The 22,920-nt window shown below is 42.3% G+C and overlaps 2 protein-coding genes across 4 annotated transcripts in view; both read left to right on the forward strand.

The window, feature by feature from the left end:
• Positions 1-2,127: 2,127 nt before the first annotated feature.
• krit1 (KRIT1 ankyrin repeat containing) overlaps positions 2,128-22,920 on the forward strand; it is a 56,401-nt gene continuing 35,608 nt past the window's right edge. The window contains exons 1-2 of the mRNA XM_082185868.1: positions 2,128-2,213; positions 3,684-3,927. Of these exons, the coding sequence (XP_082041994.1) occupies positions 2,143-2,213; positions 3,684-3,927 (315 nt within the window). The 5' untranslated portion in view covers positions 2,128-2,142. The remainder of the gene's footprint in view (positions 2,214-3,683; positions 3,928-22,920) is intronic.
• LOC309510874 (uncharacterized protein) overlaps positions 3,787-22,920 on the forward strand; it is a 36,148-nt gene continuing 17,014 nt past the window's right edge. Inside the window, exons 1-5 of one of the 3 annotated variants that reach the window (XM_082185827.1) lie at positions 3,787-3,927; positions 5,525-6,081; positions 12,781-12,876; positions 13,826-14,059; positions 17,290-17,440. In XM_082185827.1, the coding sequence (XP_082041953.1) occupies positions 5,527-6,081; positions 12,781-12,876; positions 13,826-14,059; positions 17,290-17,440 (1,036 nt within the window). In that variant the 5' untranslated portion in view covers positions 3,787-3,927; positions 5,525-5,526. The other 2 variants (XM_082185826.1, XM_082185828.1) reach the window with 2 other exon arrangements.

Genomic DNA, 22,920 nt, shown 5'->3' on the forward strand with positions numbered 1-22,920 from the left:
CATAGCCACGTTAATAAGGTTTGTAATAAACCAAACCGTTTGTAAATCCGTCAAGAATTCAGCAAGTTACGAGCATTTTAGTTGGCGTATGTCACTCACCTTCCGTCCACAGCAGCAGGGAGCAGCAGCGCAGTCTCCTGACCTAAGATGGCCGCCAAGTGACGACACAGCTGACTCCGCCTTGAGCCATCTAGAGGGTACCAGCTAACCACGCCCTTGCCCTGGAGAGATACGTCACAGATGCACGCCCCCTCTCCACTGGGCTCTGCCTACTTTTCCAGCATTTTTCAAATATTGCCAGTGGGTGGAGTCAGGCTCTGACCAGGGGTTTAGTTACCCTTTAACAGATGAATAGGCTTCGCTCAGTTTATTAAATACATCCAACCTGAAATGTCAATTACAAACTATGAAGGGACAATGAATCGATACACTGACATGGCAATGCTAGACAGATAGCCTACTTTGTTTGCACAGTCCTACCGTGATTTTGTCACTCTTCTCTCCACTCCTAGACCTACGTCTGGTGACAGCGGGGAAACTTTTACCTCGATAAAGTTAGGCCTACTTATTGTATTGCAGAAAAGAAAAGTAAACTCCAGTTAACCAGTTCATGTTTCTTCTTTAGGTGATTCAAGCAGTAACGACTAATTAGACTCAATACTGATATTACAGGTGGAATTATGAAATAGAAACAGGCCTTAATGCAAGATTTTAATCATGTCAATACACAATAAATAGAACATTTAATTAATAAATTAATCAATAAGTCAGGACAGCCCATTCATGCAGGTAGTGAAATAGTTAAATCAAATACAAATACACAGTAAAAAAAAAAGGTTGTTAACCTTAAAGGTATAGCGGAGGATCTTTCCAAATTTTAGATAAGACCCGCCCTCTCCACTTTTTGAAAAGTTTGATTGATTCACCAGAATGATTGACAATTAGGAGGACCAATAGTTTAGACTACCCACCAGGAAGTAAAACATCCTCCGCTATACCTTTAACCCGTTATCAAGTCAATTAAAAAATATATTTCAAGGTGTGTTAATTGTTTGTGTATGGTGTGTATGTGTTTTTTTTTTGTTTTTTTTTGAATGCAATGTTTTCAACATAGGGAAATATATACAGCATTTCTAAAACAATCAACAGACATACAAGAGTTGCTTTGTAAATGGGTGTTTTTTTTTTGTGTGTGTTTTTTTTGTGTGTGTGTTTATTTTGTATGATTACTTCACACATGTATTTGTACTCTGCTGACTAATGCTGATCCATGTGTTGTTGGTAAGGGATTGGGGGTGGGGGTGGGGGTGGGGGGGTTAAGGGAAAATTTGACAAATGCTGTATATATTTCCCTATGTTGAAAACATTGCATTACAAAAAAAAAAAAAAAACACAAAAAAAAACCACATACACACATATATATGTATATACAAAAACATGGTCATACATACATATGATGACTCACTTTAATTTGCATATGACATGTTCAAATGTTTGGAGTCACCAAGGCTGCATTTATATGATCAAAATACAGTAAAAAAAAAAGTTTTATATATTGTAAAATGTAATTTATTCATTTATTTCCATTTATTTATTATATATAATGACTCACTTTAATTTGCATATGTTCAAATGTTTGGAGTCAGTAAGATTTTTTTAATGCTTTTGACAAAAAATCACCAAGGCTGCATTTATATGATCAAAATACAGTAAAATGTTTATATTTTAATATATTGTAAAATGTAATTTATTCCTGTGATCAAAGCTGAATTTTCAGCATCATTACTCCAGTCTTCAGTGTCACATGATCCTTCAGAACTCATTCTAATATGATGATGCTCAGAAGCATTTTTTTTTATTATTATAGGTTCAAAAGAACAGCATTTATTTGAAATAAAAACTTTTGTAACAATGTTAAAGTCTTTAATGACAATTTTTAATCAATTTAATGAGTCATTGCTAAATAAAACCTTTTAAAAAAAATCACACTGACCCCAAACTATAATATATACCTTTACTGTGAGTCTTGTAGCGTGTCAAGGCAGTGAATGCTGATGTGATTATGGTCTGTATTCCAATATAGAAAACAGCAAGTCTGTCTATCACCCTGGGAGCCCCAGTTTCTACTGCCTTCAGGACATTATGCGTGTCTGTAGTGAAACCAGTGCCCATTTCTCCTCCACCACCTCAAAGATGTTACTCGCTCTGGACAAGTAAGTTTGAACATCATCACTGACCACCAAAGTGTCCGAAAATCATACAAATAGGCCTTTAGAGTCTTGTTATGATAATATAAAGACTGTTTTCTTGTCCTCCATTGGCCTATTTTCAGTTGAAACAGGAGGTTGGGAAGGACGAAGCTTATTTTACCGAAACCAGTAGCTCTTAGTTTAGGTCACAACCCTTGAACCATGATTTAAAGTGCCCTTATTATGCTTTTTCATGTAGTGTGTAATATTAGCTCACTAGCGAATGTTGGGACGATGTTCAGTTTCCACCATTCATGCGGTATTTAAAAGCTCGTGTTTATTGACAGATGAGGTTAGCTCTGTCATGTGTGACCCTGGATCACAAAACCAGTCACATGTCGCATTGGTATATTTGTGGCAATAGCCAACAATACATTGTACAATTAATCAACACGCTGCTCCACGATCACTGTCTGCTCCCCGTCATCACACACACCGCTGGAAAAGCTCTGTCTCTCCTGTACAATGCTGTCGGATCCAAATATGGTCATTTCCTTTTTATCAGCAACCAATTGTGAAAGTAGAAGGGCTGAATGTGCAATCTCATTGGCTGATGATAAATCTTTAAAGCCCGTTTTCTCAAAATGACTTTTCTCTCATTCTCCAAGTCCGAAATCTCCACTTCAGTAGCGCCGATATACACCAAACTCTCCAGTCTTGTACCTAGTTATATTATGAAGACATTTACCGAGGGATTTGTAAATATATTATTCCTAGCCTGATTTATATAACATTTTATTCCAAAAAACATGGCGAAAATAATTTTTTTAAAGGCTATTGACATTATTCTGATTTTACAGGATAACAAAAGTAGATATCCATAAATCCCTCTGTAATTTTTTCCCCCATCTAATATGTGAACACAATGGAAATTTTTTTTTTAACCTGGCTTTACCCAATACTCAGATTTCGTTTTATTTTATGCAAATTAGCGCATATTTAATTAGATATTGCCTAGTTTGCATATTTAAACATTAAAGTACAGAAAACTTGTAATACATTTTTTTCTCATCTTAATGTAGGTAATCAACTGGGAAAGTTTCAGGGTGATATCTGCTAGTTAAATTTTTTACCCTATTCACCTGTAGTGTAAGTAAAGATCCTATTCCATGAAAATATTTTGTAAATTTCCTACCATAAATATATAAAACATTTATTTCTGTGAGTGAATGCAGCACAATCGCCAACATAAATGAACAACTTTAAAGGAGATTTTCTCAATGTTTCAATTTTTTTTGCACACTCAGATTCCAGATTTTCAATAGTTGTATATCAGCCAAATATTGTCCTATCCTAACAAATACATCAATGGAAAGCTTATTTATTCAGCTTTCAGACATATGTATAAATCTCAATTTCAAATAGTTGACCCATGTGACTGGTTTTGTGGTCCACAGATGTTTTGTCTTGAGTTATTGTCACTGTTTATTTCAGGTGGTTAGCAGAGCAACACGCTGTGCCTCACGCCATCCCTGCACTCTTCCGGCCGGCTCCGGTGGACCGTGTGAAGACTAACGTGAGTAACCCGGCGTATGTAGTGGAGAGCAAGCAGCCCGACGGCCCGCTCCACATGGGCTACACGGCGCTGGAGATCAAGAGCAAGATGATGTCCCTGGAGAAAGCTGACTTGTGCATCGAGAACCCGCTCTACGGGTCAGATCTGCAGTACACTAACAGAGTGAGGCTTTCTCTTATGATGATAACCAGAAAAAGTTGCATTCATAAACCATGCTCATAATTTGTGGTCAATAGGATTTTTTGTTTGTTTTTTTAATTAAACAAGGTCACATTAGTTGGATCAAAAGTTACATTTATAACATTGCAAAAGATTTCTATATCACATAAATTATGTCCTTTTGAACTTTCTATGCATCAAAAAATATGCATCATGGTTTCCACAGAAATATTAAATATTTCAACATTGATAATAATCAGAAATGTTTCAAATCATCATATTAAAATGATTTGTGAAGGATCATGTGACACTGAAGACTGGAGTAATGATGCTGAAAATTCAGCTTTGATCACAGGAATAAATTACACTTCACTATATTCACATAGAAAACAGCTGATTTAAAATTGTAATAATATTTCACTGTTTTTTACAGTATTTTTGATCCAATAAATACAGCCTTGATGAGCATTAAACACTTCTTTCAAAAACATAAAAAAAAAAACAAAGCTTTGAACGGTAGTTTATAACATTAGCGCCATCTATTGGTAGTGTATGGACCAGGTTTATAGATATATGTTTTATCCTCCCGTTTCCTCCCGTGTCTTTATCTTATTTACCTCAGATTGGCGGTCCGTTTAAATATCTGTTAAATTAAATGTCTGAGATTCGCGCTTCAGGATCGTGACGGCCAGACAACGGTCAGCATTTTATCTGTGTGAGGGTGATTTTAAAAACAACTAACAATTTTTTATTTAAATTTCTTTTTATTTTATTTTTTTTAACACGCCTTCATCAATTATTTTTAGCTACTAGAAAGCCTTTATATATTTTATTGTTTTACTGATCCAGGAAATCAAGGCAAATTGCTCTGAATCATATGTTTAGTGTGTGCCTTTTCAAACAAACTTCAATTGTATATAAACTGTGATATACAAAACTACACATATTTTAAAAGTTTCTTACACTGTTTACTCACTCATCATGGATGGATTAGGAACAGTTTCATATTTGATTATGGGCGGAGCTACAGTATATGACATCACTGCATGTGTGTAAAGACTTCGGTGAAAATGAAACTTAACAGATGAACTGGAAGCTTCTTCAAAACAACATTTCTTTTCAGAAACCCTGAAATTAACGATCAAATCTGACATTCCCCTCACAGGTAAGGCATGATGCAGTACAAGAACGTTTGTAAAATTAAAGTCTGTGTTCATGCGACATATATCAGAATCAGGAAGTATTTGAACTGCAGACAGAATAAACAAAGTTCAATGAAAGCCATAACTCTATTAAACAGAAATGACTCTTGGTGGTTACAGATGTTTATTTAGTAAGTTATTTGCTTGAAAAATTAAAAATTGAGTGTTTTTTTTATTTTATAAATCCCATGATTGTATTAAAATGTTGATGTGAAAACCTAGTTTTTTCCCCTAGTTTAGTGTCTATTTAGTTTCTTCAGATTTTTTCTACACGTATTTAACATGCAACATCCATAGCCTAATTTACTCAGTACATATAATTATCAAATTGCTCTCTTCAGGAATGTTGAAGATATATTGACATTACTTATCTTATTACTACTTACTTATTTTTTCAGCCATGGCATCCTCCAGTGGTCCATCACTAAATGAGGAGCTCCAGTGCTCCATCTGTCTGGAAGTGTTAACTGATCCAGTCACCACTTCATGTGGACACAACTTCTGCAGAACCTGCCTGACCAAGTGCTGGACGGACACACAGACCTTCTTCTGTCCACTCTGTAAAGAAAAATTCAGCAAAAGACCTGATCTCAAGATTAATACAACACTCAGAGAGGTTGTGCAACACTTTAAGGAGAAGCTCAATCTAGGAGAATCTGAGGTGTTCTGTGACGTCTGTGGTGAAAGAAAGCAGAAAGCTGTGAAGACCTGCCTGACGTGTCCAAGCTCTTACTGTGAGACTCATCTGGAGCCTCATCACAGAGTCCCACGTTTAAAGAAACACAAACTCATCAATCCTGTGGAAAATCTGGAGGATTATATATGCCAGAAACACGAGAGACCTCTGGAGCTGTTCTGCAGAGATGACCAGACGTGTGTTTGTCTGTCCTGCACTGAAGGAGAACACAGGACTCACAACACTGTTCCTATAGAGGAGGAGAGTCGAGAGAAGAAGGCAAGCCGCAAGAGTTACAAACAAAGCACTTTAAACACCCCATGAAATTCAGTTCCCTATCAGTCAGTCACGTTCGACATTATATTGGACTGAACTTAGGAATAGGGATCTCGCCTGAGAGCCCAATCACCATCGAGTGGTAACAGAACAAGCCAATGCACATTGGCGAAAGAGATTTGCATCTCAAGCCACTTCCAGGTCCAGTTATATTAGGCAGCGTGCAAACTCACACATTAAGCTTTTGCTTTGGAGCAGAGCAGATGTTGTTTCACTATGCTCTTCAATCATCGTTCAGTAAGTGAGTTGTTCCTTTGTTGGTGTGACTCTCCTGCCGGGTGCATTCCCGCGGTCCCATGGAGGACCCAGCATCTCATTCGGGGCTCCTGCAGAGGACCGGATGTCGATCGCTGCATCTGAGGGTGTGTTTGAGTCCTCTGGGGATGAAGATTCGACTGCACTGCCCTCTTCGCGGAGAGTAGCATTGTTCGAGTCCAACCCAGAGCTGACTGCCATGATTTCCCAGGCCGCTGCGAGCATTGGGCTCGAGTGGAATACTCAAACCATGTCCCGATTGCTCGTGGCTGGATGATTGGTTTCTCGGGGCGGCGCATGGTGAACAGCAGCTTTCCACTCCGGTCCCTTTCTTCCTGGAAGAGCATGAGGAGGTCACTGCCTACTCTGCTCTCACTACCGATGGCGGGGCGACCAAAGGGTACATGGAGATCCCTCAGGTGGAGTGTGCAGTTGCGGTGCATTCTCGGCTTTACTCGCGGCCAAGGCTTACACCGCCGCTGGACAGGCCGCCTCTGCCCTGCACGCTATAGCCCTCCTGAGGTCAAAGCACTAAAAGAGCTGCAGGAGGGTAGTTTTGACCCAGGATTGATGCAGGAGCTACGTCCCTTGGGTAGACGATGTCCAAGCTAGTGGTCCAGGAACGCCATCTCTGGCTGAAACTGGCTGAGATGAAGGAAGTCGACAAAGTTCACTTTCTCAACTCCCCCATCTCCTAGGCCAGCCTCTTTGGCGATGCTGTCGAGAACTTTGCCCAGCAGTTCTCGGCAGTACAAAAGCAAAGGCGATCAAACACATCCTGTCCCCTGGCGGGATGCTGCTGCTGTCTGCGGTTCAAGGACGCAATGCCTTGTCATGCATCTCCAGCCTCTCCTTTACGGGAACTGTGGAGCCAGGTAAGTGTGCCACCACACTTACAGCCCCCACAGCCTCAGTACCTCAGTGGCAGATAAGTATGCTCCTGTGCTGCATGCGGAGATCGCAGTCTTACTGAATCAAGATTCCGTTCAAGATGCTGGGACAGAAATGCATCCTCATGTGCGTTCGCCACCAAGATTGGTTTGCAGTGATCAACCTGAAGGACACATACTTATCTCGACGTATCTCGACGACTGGCTAATTCTGGCCAAAGTCAAGAGATCAGTTATGCGAACACAGGGACCTAGTGCTCAGGCACCTCAGACGCTTGGGTCTTCGGGTCAACTGAGATTGAGATTGAGATTCCTTTATTTGTCATTTTCATGGTGTACATAAAAACGAAATTGTGTTTCACACATCCACTACTCAGTAATTCAGTGCAATAGTAACTAATCAATAGAGCACAATTTAAATATAAATATAAATATACTAAAATACACTAAAAAGAATAAAAGAATAAAATAAATAGTTCAAATCACGTTCTCTGGTTAAGCAGTCTAATAGCTGTGGGGAAAAAGCTGTTTAGCAGCCTACTAGTTCTTGCCCTGATACTTCTGTTTCTTTTACCAGACTGAAGGAGTATGAACATGTCACGTGAGAAATGAGTAAAGTCCTTAATAATGCTATTTGCTCTATGCACACAGCGCTCTGTGTAGATGTCCTGAATACGTGGCAGTGAAGCACCAATGATTTTTTCAGCAGTTCTCACAATCCTGTTCAGTTTATGTCTCTCCTCTGCCGTACTGTTTCCAAACCAGCAAGAGATGCAATATGTGAGAATGCTCTCAATGGTGCCTCTATAGAACATGGTCAATGCTGGAATAGGGAGATCCACCTTCTTCAGTCTACGAAGAGAATGAAGACGCTGTTGGGCCCTCTTGATTATAGCTGTTGTGTTATCACTTGAGGTTAGCTCATTGGTCAGATGGACCCCCAGAAACTTGACACTGTGTACTATATCCACCTCAGAACCGCTGATGGTCAGTGGGAGATGGTGCCGACGACTAGTCCTCCTGAAGTCGACAACCATCTCCTTAGTTTTTTTGGTGTTAAGGACAAGGTTGTGTGTTTTACACCATACTGTCAACTGTTCCACCTCCTCTCTGTAAGCCGACTCATTGTCAGTGATGAGGCCAACAACTGTGGTGTCATCAGCGAACTTTAAAATATGATTGGTGGTAAAACTAGCAGAACAGTCATGTGTCAACAAAGTAAACAGTAAAGGGCTAAGTACACACCCTTGTGGTGATCCCGTGCTCACTGTGGTTGTCTTAGATATGTTTTTACCTATTCTGACTGTCTGCCGCCTCTCCGTCAAAAAGTCCAAAATCCATCTGCACATGCCAAGATCCACTCCCAGCAATAGCAACTTTTCAATCAGTTGTTGTGGCAAAATTGTATTAAAAGCAGAGCTAAAATCAATAAATAAAATTCTTGCATAAGTGTTCCTGTTTTCCAAATGTGTCAGACTGAGGTGAAGCAGGGTAGATAGAGCATCCTCCGTTGATCGGTTTGCTCTATATGCGAACTGCAATGGGTCCAAACTGGTTGGGAGACATGATTTGATGTGGTTCATAACAAGCTGCTCAAAGCATTTCATAACTATTGGGGTCAGGGCTACAGGACGATAATCATTCATGGTGGCTGGATTTGGCGTCTTGGGCAGAGGTATTATAGTTGCGCTTTTAAAACAGATGGGCACTCTGGCTTGGCTGAGGGAGATGTTAGATATGTCTGTGAAGACATCCTTCAGCTGTTCTGCACATTTCTTCAGCACACAACCCGGGATGTGATCTGGACCAGCCGCCTTTCGAGGGTTGATTTTAGAGAAAACCCTCTTCACGCTGTCTGACGTCAGCTGGAATGCCTGGTTGATGGGAGGCAGCACCTGCCTTTGTGCTAGTTTGTCATCTGTAATCTCAAACCGAGAGAAAAAGGTGTTAAGATTATCAGGTAGAGAGGGATCATTTTCTGTTGTCCGGACAGTAGGCTTATAGCCTATAGCTGTCTGAAATCCCTGCCATAACCGCCTTGTGTCCCTGGTGTCATTAAAATTACTTGACAACTTTTTTCCATACTCTCTTTTAGCCTCTCGAATTGCTCTCTTTAGATCATTTCTTGCTAAATTGTACGCTTCAGTGTCACCAGATCTAAACGCAGCATCCCGAAGCCTTAGCAATGATCGAACCTTTGATGTAAGCCAAGACTTATCAGTTGGACGCAGCTTGACAATTTGTGTAACAGTCACATCATCAATGCATTTGCTAATAAATCCCAACACAGTCTCTGTATATTCCTCTAGGTTTGTACAGTCCTCAGATGTTGCTGCTTCCTTAAAAATGTTCCATTGTGTACACTCAAAGCAGCCCTGTAAGGATGAGAGAGCCTCCTGTGGCCACACTCTAATTTCCTTGACCACTGGTGGCTCCTGTCTCACTCTGGGTCTGTATTCAGGTTTCAACAGAATAGTCAAATGATCAGAGCTGCCAATATGAGGTAATGGTGCTGCAACATATGCATTCTTGATGTTTGTGTATAGATGATCAAGTGTATTTTTCCCTCTTGTTGCACATGTAACATGCTGGTAAAAATTAGGTAAAACAGACTTCAGATTAGCCTTGTTAAAATCCCCAGCAACGATAAAAAATGCATCTGGATTAGTTGTCTGTAGCTGACTCAGAGTTTTGTAAAGTTCTCCCATAGCCTGCTTTACATCTGCATTTGGAGGAACATACACTGCAGTAATAAAAATTGCTGCCAGTTCACGTGGTAAATAAAAAGGTCTGCATTTCACAGTCATAAGCTCCACATCAGGAGAGCAGGATTTAAAAATCGTCTTAACATCATAGCACCACGAATTGTTTGTGTAAATTACCAGGCCTCCTCCTCGGAGCTTTCCCGATGTTGACATCACTCTATCCGCTCTATGGAGTGTTAGCCCCGCTAGCTCAATTCCGGAGTCTGGGATTTTGTCCGTCAGCCACGTTTCTGTAAACACAAAGACGCAACAATCCCGTACTCCACGCTGTAACGATCTCCAAAGACTGATGTAATCCATTTTAGTGTCCAATGAACGAACATTCGCCAACAGGACCGAGGGAACAGCCGGCTTGCAGGGGTTAGCCCTTAGCCTAACGCTAAGGGAAAAATTTCCCTAACTGGGAAAATATCAAACTCTCCCCCATCCAGAGAATCTCTTTTCTCGGTATGGAGTTGGACTTGGTTGACATGACTGCGCGTCTCACAAACGAGTGTGCACAGTCAGTGGTGAACTGCTTGAATTTGTTCAGGATCAGTACAGCAGTTCCACTGAAACCATTTAAGAGGCTCCGGGGACATATGGCATCCGCAGCCGCAGTAGCGCCGCTCGGATTGCTTCATATGAGACCGCTTCACAACCGGGTACACGTAGAAATCACTCTGATCTGTCACCGTACTTTCAGCCCGTGGTTGGACCATGTTTTTCTAGAGACAGGAGTTTCCCTAGAACAAGTGTTCAGGCATGTTGTTGTGTCAACAGATGCCTCGAGCACGGGTTGGGATGCTGTATGCGACAGGCACGCAGCCTTGGGTTCCTGGACAGGACCACAACTGCAATGGCATATCAATTGCCTCGAGTTGCCGTACTGTTGGCCGGTTTCTGTCGTTGCTGCGGGGCAAACATTTGCTGTTGTTTTAGGGGAATAAAACAACAAGCTGGCCCCGGGGCCTACACAAGTATCCGTTTCCCCCAGTAAGCCTGCTCGCACAGACACTGTTCAAGGTCAGGGAGGATGAGGAGCTGGTTGCAACTTACTGGTCCACCCGGACCTGGTTCACAGAACTCGTGCTCCTCAAAACAGCCCCATTGGTGTTCTTCTCGCAGGGAAGACCCCCGTAGATGCCCTGGAAAAAGAGTTGGAGCGAAGGCTGTCTCCCTCCACTCTGAAAGTGTATGTTGCCGCTATCACCGTACATCACAACACAGTAGACAGTAAGTCTCTTGGGAAACACAACTTGGTCATCAGATTCCTGAGAGGCGCCAGGAGGTTGAATCCTCCTCAGCCATACCTCATCCCCTCTTGGGACATCTCTCTGGTCTTAACGGCCCTACAGAGAGCATCTTTTGAGCCCTTGCAGTCAGTAGAGATCTAAAGACAGTGCTCCTGACTTCATTCACATCCATTAAGAGGGTGGGGGACCTGCAGGCATTTTCGGTCAGCGAAGCCTGCCTGGAATACGGGCCAGCCAACTATCACAGAGCTACAGAGTTTCAGAACCTCAGAACAGCTCTTTGTCTGCAATGGAAACAGAATGGAAAGGCTGTCTCCAAGCAGAGGTTGGCCCACTGGAAAGTGGATGGCAATGTCTTGGCTTACCAATCCCAAGGCGAGCCGTGCCCCCTTGGAGTGAGAGCTCACTCGACACGGAGGGTTGCTTGCTCCTAGGCGTTGGTGCACGGCACCTCTCTGGCAGACATATGCAGAGCTGCGGGCTAGGCAAAACCTGAATGGAGCCAGTTTCTTCCCGTGTGTTGGGTACAAACAGGTAATATGCGGATAAGCTGGCACTGTGTCTTGCTTGCTGCACCATTCCCCTCTGAGGACGGGATATGAGCGCCTATTCTGCTCCTCAGGTGAGTTCCCCTTTGTTAAACTTTGGTGAAGTTCCTCCAGCATCCTTGGCAGTCAGGATGTGGTCTCTGTAGCATTCCTTTCTGGTTGGAATAGGCACACTTTCCCTGTGTTGTCAAGTAGTCTCATTGTATAGGGTCAGAAGGAACACCAGTGATTGACATTCTCTGTGCAAAGCTCTGTCCTTTCTTCTGCCCCAACAGGTTCAGGGATACTAGGCAGCTTATTCAAGGCAGGTGTTGTGGCACTTTCCATAGGGATCCCAATACGTCAGTTCAGTCCGATGTAGCATCGAACATGACTGACTGATAGGGAATGTCTAGGTTACTGATGTAACCCTCGTTCCCGGAACAAGGGAACAGAAACTTTACATCCCATCGCCCCAACTCCTGTACCTCCGCTGAAACGGCCGGGACCCCGTCTCGGCTCCTCAGCAGAAAACTTAATGTGTGAGTGCACGCTGCCTTATATACCCGGAAGCGGGGACTGGCTTGCGATGCAAATCTCACTCGCATTGTGCATTGACCTGTTCTGTTACCACTCAAAGGCTCTCAGACGAGATCCCAATACATCAGTTCAGTCCAACGTAAAGTCTCGGTTCCCTCCTTCAGGGAATGGGGGTTTCATTAGTTACCTAGATGTTTTTTTTCCTGTGTCCTGAAGAACCTGTCCTTTTTTAAAAAGAAAAAACAGCTTAATCCAATAGTGTTTCATTACATCTGATAAAAGCTAATTTTGTTACCCTCAAAACTGTCAGACATGAATGAAAAGATTCAAAACTATAATTTTAAATGTTTATTTAATTTTTTTTATAAGACAGTCAGAAGATGGAAAGCTATATTCAGTGATAAATGTGTCTGTTTTTCTCTGCATGTAGAATCAGCTGGTTCAGACACAGACAGACATTCATCAGATGATCCAGGACAGAATGAAGAAGATTCAAGAGATCCAGCACTCAGTAGAGCTGAGAAAGGTTTGTGCTTCGATCAACCCGAGTTGATATGGTCGTTTCCGATCCCCCTTTCCCATTTCATTTTCTGTTCACTCTCTAACTATCCTAGCATAAAATACATTTAAAAAAATGAAATGCATCATATTTCAATCTAATTAATAAAGGTGTTTTATTAAATTGTGAGTTCTGCCATCATCTAGTAACCCTCACTGTTCTTTTCACACTGCATGACTATCTGGGGGTATCATTCAGTTGCTTTCAGTACATGTTCACACTGTACGATGCATCGGCGACAGGAGGTTTCACATTGGATAACTTTAGAAAAGAAAGAATCGGCGACAACTTCTGTCTGGTCCGCAAACTACGTTTCAACAACCAAACACGCGAGAAGTAATAAGGAAATAACGCAAGATCACGCGTGCGTGAGACCGAAATTGTTATTAAAAATGATAGCCTCAATAACATGAGATTTTAATATGATACTCTGAATAAACAGCCAATATGCGAGACAGGGTGCTGTGCACAAATAACCGACAAATGAACAGAACCAAGGAAGGAACTTAAATATACAGAGATGATTAACTAGAAGACGAACAGCTGTGATGATTAGTGTTAATGTCCATAGTAACTGATGAGTGGCAGAAAATGAGAACAAGGAACACAAGTGACGAATGAAAGCAAACTGAGAATCCATGAAAACAGAAACTAACAGAAACTGACGGTGACATCATGTTTCTCCAAAACACATATGATTTTTTCCTATAGAGCACAAATCTGTTGTATGGAGTTCTATAGGAGTTCTTCAACAGCTCGTCCTCAAGAGTGCAAAACATTTATTTTGTTCCACTGAAAAACAAGTGACATAAGGTTAATTAAAGATGATAGAATTTTCATTCTGGGGTGAACTATCCCTGTAAATAATATGTGAATATTGAATAAATTAACAAATATAACTGTTCTCGTTCATCAGAGAAACACAGAGGAAGAGAGCTCCACCAGTGTTGATCACTTCACTGATCTGATCTGCTCCATTGAGAGATGTCAGTCTGATCTGCTGAAGATGATGGAGGAACAGCAGAAAGCAGCAGAGAAACAGGCTGAAGATCTCATTAAAGAGCTGCATCAGGAAATCACTGCGCTGAAGAGGAGAAACACTGAGCTGGAGCAGCTCTCACACACTGAAGATCATCTCCATCTCATACAGGTCTGTCAACATCTGTCTGTCAATATGTACAATATTACAGGACAAACTGTCTGTTCTTTAAGGTCCACCCAATTGACGCACTTTTGTTAGCGTTTGATGGTGTCCAATGGTGTGGCTGAAGGTTTCCTGTGTGTTCTGTCTTTTCAGTGCGTAAAGTGATTTAATTTAAATTACACTTTTATCTGACTCAATTTTATCTTGACCTTGAATTTAGGTTGGAATGCCAATGGATTATTTGTCATTTATATTTGTCTAGATATTTTATTATTCTGTTTAACTCTTTACTTTAGATTGTTCATTCGGATTCCAATGTTGCTCAGAGTCTCACACCAGCCGTTAACGTGAATCTCACGGTCACAAACTCGCCAGTCTGATCATTAGTCAGAGCCGAGGTTATGACTAATAATATTTAATAGGCCGCCCATTGCCATTATTTAAAGGAACCGTATGTAAGATTGTGGCCAAAACTGGTACTGCAATCACTTTCAAATTACTGTAGAGCGGTGTATCCCCTCCCCCTCCCCCGAGGTTGCCAGTTAAGGCCTCATTATACTTCTGCGTCGAACTCACGCCGTAGCTACGTCGTAGGCTGTGTGTAGCGTGCGTACCCTTCGGCGTACCCTGACGTGCACCTCTCCAAAAATGTAACAACGCGTCAACTCTACACGGACGCAAGCGCTGTGATTGGTCTGCTAGGACCCCTCCCTCGGGTTTCACATGCTCCCTCTGCATGTGTAATTGCGCGTCAAAGCGGACAACGACGCAGAAGTATAAATGAAAACCAACGCGTTGCCTACAGCGTAGAGGCTCCGGCGTAGGTCCGACGCAGAAGTATAAAAAGGCCTTTAGGCTGCAGGATCCAGCAGGAACGTAGGCTGCTACAAGGAGCTTCCAATGGCAAGTGACGAGTCCTACACAGTACGTTTTTTTTCGGACTTTGTCATGACGTATTTCGGATTCATAACGAGGTCTTTTAGGTTTCGTAACGTTAGACATTTTTTATCCGACACGTTTGTAGCTGCAGCTGTGGTAACTAGAGCAGAGCTGGCAACCCGGATGCCAAAACACTACTGACTTTGTGATTGGTAGATAGGTGGAGGGTGGAGCATCAGGCCAAAACACAACATGACAACATCAACATCAGTTGACGGCTGCAACTTCACTTTTAAATGACAATATCCTGGCCGGACTACTGTTGTCAGTGATAAAAGTATTTGAAATGAACATGATTTCTTAATGTCTAGTGACATATCAGGGCCATTTTATGATTCATTGAAATACATTTCTTACATACGGTTCCTTTAAATAGTAATTCTGTTTGGTCCCTTACAGAAATAAAGAGTAAAATATGCATACCTGACATCTGAAAGATACATAATGCTGAGTGTAAGGAAGACCTTCAGCATTACGGGCTGATCAGACGACAGAATCACCCTGAGCCTTTTGCAACATTTCTTTAAAGCTGCAGTCCGTATTTTTTCCTCTTTGTCGCCATCTCTGTTTGAAATCTGCAATTGCAGTTGTTCGCGGAATTATCAACTTTACGTGGGTTGTGCCTCGACATGGCACAGCGCGGATGAATCAAATGTTTTGAGGAGAATGTGCGGGTGTCAGTCGCCACCGGTGTGGATCCTGGCATTCGCAATCACAGATTATACTTTTTGGAAGTATGACCAACATAAGGATTTTCACCGGAAAAAGTCGTCTGAACATTGTGACTGTCGTCAGTCTGTTTTTTTCTGTAGCCACTCCGAAGTCCAAACAAAGTCTTTTGCATTTTACAATGGGTGAATCTCCAGTTGTCACTGGTGATTGTCGTTTGAACCTTTCTGGATCCGCCATCAAATTGATAAGTTTAATTATATCAAGTGCTGTGAGAAAAGGCTACAAATCTCCACCTCCGACATCCTCACACTCATAGCCGACTAGCCGAGACTCTTCTTTATGTGTACAGATGTGACTTTATGTGGACAGATGTGACGTAATGACGCAAAGACATGCTCGAATTTCCCACAGAAATCCACCAGTACCACTGGAATTAAAAACATTATTACAAGCTTACCGTTTTGAATCGCGCTAAAGCAAGCAGAGAGTTTTGAACACTGGCTGGTTATGTACTTGCTCAAAAATGTATTTTGGATAATTTTTAACCCCAAAGAGTTACGGACTGCAGCTTTAAATACTCAGACCAAGACAAAACATCCTCCAAATGGAGGCACGAACTAACAATTGGAATTTGCATTAATCAAGATCCCAGACTTGGTAGTTTAGACCTTGAGGACAGAAGGTAATTTGCATGAAATACAGCAAGCAAAGTATTTCAGCAAGCAAAGTATTTCTAAACTGTGGAGACGGATGCCTGCATGTGTTTGTTTCTTGTGTTGAGGATACGTTTACACGACACCGATATGCTGAAAATGGAGAAGTTTTTCCTTTGAGTTTCCTTCGACACTAGCCTGGCACGCAATAGGACAGCGCTTCAACCAACCAGAGCGTTCTCCCAACAGCGGAGCTAACATTAGTTGATAGATTCAACTTTTGAATCTGGCCGGCAAAACTACGAACACATCTTTCTTTTTTAAGAATGACTTGAGTGCCGTTCTTTGCTCTTTTCTCAAAGAACAGCTTAACTCCAAGTCCTGCAGAGTCGCGGCCAAAGCTGATTCGAAAGACTGTTCTCCAGCAGCCGCCATTCTTTGTTTTCAAGTAGCAGGGAACCGTCGCAACTCTGTCGTCATTATGTTAAGCCCGCCCCGCCTACTCTATACACGATGTGATTGGCCTGACCCAATTTAGGTTTTTACAGCTCGAATGTCAACGGAGAGTTGCTAGACTACCCTGGCTGCAAAATACATTTTGCTGCCGCTGGGGTGCGTCTAGATTTCTAGGCTACTTCGACACCATTATCAAAACGATCCTCATTCACACGGATCTGTGAAAACGACTAAAAACCCTGTATTCTGCTGCCAGGCCATTACATGGCAATGAAACACTATAGACTGAACATAAGACAATGCTTAATTTGCATATTTAAATATTTTAGAGATGTTTTAATAGAGAAAATATAAGCAATTATTCATGTAATCAATCAACTAGGGGAAGTATGGTCATATCATCCATATTCATACAGAGGTTTTGCCTCAACTGTGTTAGAAAGCTCCTGTGTAAAACATTGAACTGCTTTAATAATAATGATCATATTTAACAGTCTTCTCTCTCTCCTGCTGTAGATGAGCTCATCCCTGAACACGCGTCCACACACCAAGAACTGGACTGAGATCAGGATTGACTCTGATGTGAATGTGAACTCTCTTAAAAGAGCCCTGACTGAACTGAAGAAAACTCTACATGGGAATCTAAATGAAAAACTCAGTCAAACTGGTATGTGAATATCAAATACAGTGTATAGTTTTTTGTTTTGTTTTTTTGTTCTGTTTTTTTTTTACTTAGAAATTACGTTTTTCAAGGAATATTATGGATTGAATAAAAGTTGGTGATCACACAATTATTTTGTCTCAGTCTGCAAAAGATCACACTGTTTAAGAAATATAATCATAACATAACTTAAACTTGACATGTTAGCATTAGACTGGTATGATAAAATCACTTACTAAACGTAGAGTATGTAAAGTTATATCCAAACTTTAACTGTTATAACCAGTTAAACTAATTGAGCTCCTACTTCAGAGTCGGTCTAAACCAGCACTTTAGACCTTACGCGCCAGAGAAACGAGCGTGCATATTGTCTTTAGAATATTGTCTTTGAACTTCCGTTTTTGCGGTCGCTTTGTATATTTCTATGGCATCGCTGTCAGAGTAATTCACTGGTGAAGTGGATTTACTTATTGCAGAGTTAACGAAAGTTATCATGAGTGATAAACAGTAATGTTTAAAGCAGATGTCTTAACAAATGTCAGTAGACTGGGAAGATTTTAAAACAAACCGTTCATTCATAAATGCGTAAGATCGCAGTGAAAATACAGACTGGAAGACAAAAGACAACGAGCGCAGCGCTGAAAAGGGGCGGGGCTACATAAGGTCTATAGGAACTACCAGTGACGTGAGTGTTCGCTGATTGGCCGAATGCACTCAAAACACCAGCACCCGCCGTAAAAAAAAGCTGTGTGTAAACAGATTAAAGCCTATATATTTACTCCACTATATCAACTAACTCTACGAACATGGACAACAGTGATAAATGAGCCTCTCAACCTTTACGCTGAGGAGGAAATCCAACGCGACTTTGAGCGAAACATGATTATGTGTTTCTGCTCAGTTAGCTACACTGGACATCAACCACACGGCACATGCTAATAACTTTTCATTACGGTCTACTTTCTATGTATGACAGTTATATCTAATAACGTGTTAGACAGATCGCAAACTAATGAACGCAGAACGTGAGCACTGAGCTCAGTCGTTCTCAGCGCCGTCACAATAAAAGTCCCAACAACAAGCGCGGCTTACGTCACTTCAGAGCTCCTAATGGCGGTGCGAATGCAACCAGAAAAATGTTCCTAAGGGAACCATTAGTTTTCCGGGGGAACCACCCTGGTGGCGAGTTCTTACAACTACCCGGTGCGAAAGCCCCTATTTTTTTGATGACATAATCAAATTTCCACAAGGTTGCGTCAGAGATTAGCGACGGCTAATAACTGATATCAGAAAATAAGTGTACTTGGATGAGAGGATTGGTTTGTCCGTCTAGAATCAGCAAGATGCTGGTTGATAAGCCTAGCTTGGACGCGTCCGATGACTTCTGTTCTAATTTAATGTTACTTTAGATAAGTATACGTGGAACGAGCCACAAGTTTGGCCAAACAAAACCATTTTTAAGAAAGGTAAAGTTGATCGACTGACGTCTTTAAATGGTGGTCAAAAAATGCTACTAAAGTAAACAATTGAATTAAGTTCCTGAAGGGTGTAACAATAGTGATTGTTTAGCATGTGGGAATGTGCTATGAGGCGGATCCTTGGTAATATTGTGGTCGCAGCACGGACCGTTTAGTGTGTTGCACGCAGAGGCTCGCATGTTGTGCTGTTGCACTGTTAATTCTATATGTATGTGTTCAAACTTATTGCTTAATAAACCACCACCCGTTGGGTGTTAAACAAGATGTTCTGGAGTCTGAGAGTATAAAGACCAGAATATAACATGGTGGCAGCGGTAGTGGACTTAGGCCGTTTAACGAGACAGTAACGGTGACGTTAGCAGAGTTACTAACCGTGAGCATCCCCGTGTGCAACATGGAAGGATGGAAGCCGCCGCAGAGATTGTGTTTGGACTCCAACGACCTTTCAAGGTCCTGGAAGACGTGGAAGGATGAGTTTATGCTTTATGTGGAGTTAACAGTGAGTGACGACGATGAAAAGAAAAAAGTTACACTTTTCAGCTACCTTGTTGGCGAAAGCGGCAGAGAATTAATGGACACACTAATGAGTGACGCCGCCAGAGATACATGGAGGTTAATAACATACTAAAAGTTTACCAAAGTTTGACCACTAGAAAGGTGTAATTTTCAAGATGGCATCCAAGATGGGCAGGAAGCCCTTAAAATATCCTAACTCCTTCATTATTTGACCTAGCCAAGTAATCTTGGTGTCTAACCCCATGTTTTCTGGGTCTATGAATCCATTGGACTTGTCTAAATTGCACTGACATGATTACATACTTATGGAATACATGATTTTGTGAGATAACTGTAAGGTTTTATCTTTGTTTGGGGTGAACCAGAGATGTAAACGATTTAGCCTATGTCATGTAACTCCTACTCAGTACGTGTTTTTGGACACATACCCTTTTTTTGCTAAAACACAGACTTGCCATTCAATGTAAAAGTTATTGCACCCAAAAGTAACTTAAATTGGAGTTGTATAACTTTGATCATAAACAACTCTGAATTAGCCCGAACAGAGGCCTGTGTGTGAACCCTCTAAAATGGTCACTCATTTCAATTTGAATAAGGTAATACATATGTAATACATCCTCTATAGATGTTTTTGAGTATAAAGGTGGCATTATACTAAACCTCAGGTTGGATACGCCTTTGGGGGAAAGGCGTATCAGAATCGGGTCCTTCCATTTGGTCCAGCTTTGGCTCCGCGGACATTCTCCAAGTGCATGGATGCAGCTCTGGCCCCCTTGAGGCTCCAGGGCATCCGTGTACTAAATTATCTAGACGACTAGCTCATTCTGGCTCATTCCAGAGAGTTGGTGTTTCGTCACAGGGACGTCATTCTCCACCACCTCCGGTCTCTTGGTCTCAGGTTGAATGCTCAGAAGAATGTCTTAACTCCTTCTCAGCAGACCACTTTTCTGGGTGTCCAGCTCGATTCTCTCTCGATGCAGGCCCGTCTGGCCCCTGCTCGAGTTTCCAGTCTCCGTGCGTGTTTGGCCCGTTTCAGGCTCGGCCATCATGTAGCGGTGGGCATATGTCGCAGGCTTCTGGGGCTCATGGCAGCAGCCTCTCCTGTGCTGCCCTTGGGTCTCCCTCATATGAGACCATTCCTGTGCTGGATGAAACTCAGGGGCATTCGCCCTTCTTGGTCTGCCTTCCGCCTGCTGAGAGTGTCGCGCAGTTGCCTTCACGCTCTTTGGAGGTGGAAAGACTCCCCCTTTTTACTTCAGGGGGTCAAGATGGGTGTAGTTTGCCGTTGGCAGGTTGTCACGACGGACACCTCTTTGACTTGTTGGGGTGCGGTCTTCGAGGGCAGTCCGGCGTACGATGTTTGGACGGGCGAGCTTCTCTCATGGCACATAAATTGCCTCAAGTTGCAAGCTGTCTCTCTGGCCCTGGATCAATTTCTCCTTGCCCTGATGGACTCATGTCATTGTCAGGACGGCCAACATGGCAGTGGTGTCCCATGTAAATCGCCAGGGGGGCTCGTGGTCGCGCACCCTCGACAGGCATGCGCACCGCCTCCTCCTTTGGGCTCAAGACAAGTTTATTTCGCTGAGAGCAGTTCACGTTCCAGGGGACCTGAACATCGCAGCGGACTTTCTGTCGAGACAGAAGCTCAAGTCGGGGGAATGGATGTTGCACTGCTAAACAGTGGCTCTAATTTGGAGCATGTTTGGCGAGGCGGACCTCTTTGCGTCGCAGAGCTCGACACAGTGCCCTCTATGGTTTTCCCTGTCTCAGCTCATCCGACACCTCTGTGGATAGATGCCCTCGCTCATCCGTGGCTGGAGTTGAGACTGTATGTATCCCCTTCGGTCAAGCAAATCCCTGCAGTCCTTTGCAGAGTGAGGGAGTGTGGGATCTGCCTCCTTCTGGTAGCCCCATTCCCCTTGAGTCCCCTTGATAGATTCCTATCAGGAGAGATCTGCTGTCTCAGCTCCAGGGCAGGAATTGGCATCCTTAACCCGAGATATGGAGGCTGTGGGCGATAAGAGGCAATCGCTAGCGACAGTGGCGTCTGGTCTTCCCGCTGATGTTTGGGAGAACATTGATAACGCTCGTGCGCCTTCTACTAGACTGCTGTATTTCTCTAAGTGCAAGGTTTTTGAGTCTTGGTGTTCGGCTCATGCAGTGGACCCTGTCAGCTGCCCGGTCGGTTCAGTGCTGGAATTCCTGCAGGATAAATTTGTCGCTGGAGTGGCTGCAACTACCTTGAGAGTTTATGTCAGCTATCGCTGCCTATCGGGAGTCAGACGAGATCCCCTTAGGTAAACACTGTCTGGTCTCCTTGTTTAAGCGTGGAGTTAGACACTTGAGGCCTGCACGTCCTGTTAGTGTCCCCACCTGGGATTTATCAGTTGTTCTGGAGGGGCTATTAGAGCCTTCCTCTGAACCCTTGGAGTCAGCTCCGGACCGGATTCTGACTCTCAAGGTGGCACTTTTGTTAGCGTTGGCCTCTCTCAAGCGCGTGGGGGATCTGCAGGCTCTTTCTGTGAGTGAGCCTTGTATGGAGTTTGCCCCAGGTCTTGTGAAGGTGTTTCTATGGCCTAGACCTGGTTATGTCACCAAAGTTTTGTCCACGTCATTCTGCTCTCACGTTGCGCCACTGAGGAGGCGCCCGCGCCATCAGCCAATGAATTGGTGTGATTCTATACGGGTTCAGACAATCAGCACATGCCTTCACGTGGCAGCCCTGTTTTGACTAATTTGACAGTACCACACAGTTGTAATGAATTTATTCTTTATTGGAATCAAAAGAATGGTTATGAACCACAGAAACCACCAACACTAGGCAAAACGATTTGAGAAAGGAGAAATATGCAATTACTTAAGGCGAGACACGGCAGGCAAAAGCATCGTTTTTTTTTCACTGGTCAATTTTGAGATTTTGGGATATTTGTCTTCAATAACATGTCTTCTTTCAGACTTGTGGTGAAAAAGAGTCTGAAATACACATTTAGGTCTTTATTTTACTACACTTTGTCTGTTTGTGTCTGTAGATTTATCATAAATTCAACAAAAGTTGGCGTTCTAAATCATCCCACTGCTCCGCGATTGCTGGAGCACCCTGCACCCTGTCAGCACATACACCGTAATTTTTTCCCATCTAATATGTGAACACAATGAAAAAATTATTTTGAACCTGGCTTTATCCAATTCTTAGATTTTTTTTTTGCGCATATTTAATTAATGACTAATTTGCATATTTAAACATTAAATTACAGAAAACTTGTAATACATTTTTTTCTCATCTTAATGTAGACAATCAACTGGGAAAGTTTCATGGTGATATCTGCTAGTTAAAATGTTTACCCTATTCACCTGTAGTGTCTCGCCTTAAGGGAAATTTTACTTATTTTTCGCATAAATATGCTTGTAACCAATTGCTTTGATATATAATTGTACTTGTAATCACTTATCTATCATGCAAATATGTTAATTAGAATATTACATGGCCCA

This window comes from Leuciscus leuciscus (assembly GCF_965113295.1).
Source record: "Leuciscus leuciscus genome assembly, chromosome: 12".
NCBI lineage: Eukaryota > Metazoa > Chordata > Actinopteri > Cypriniformes > Leuciscidae > Leuciscus > Leuciscus leuciscus.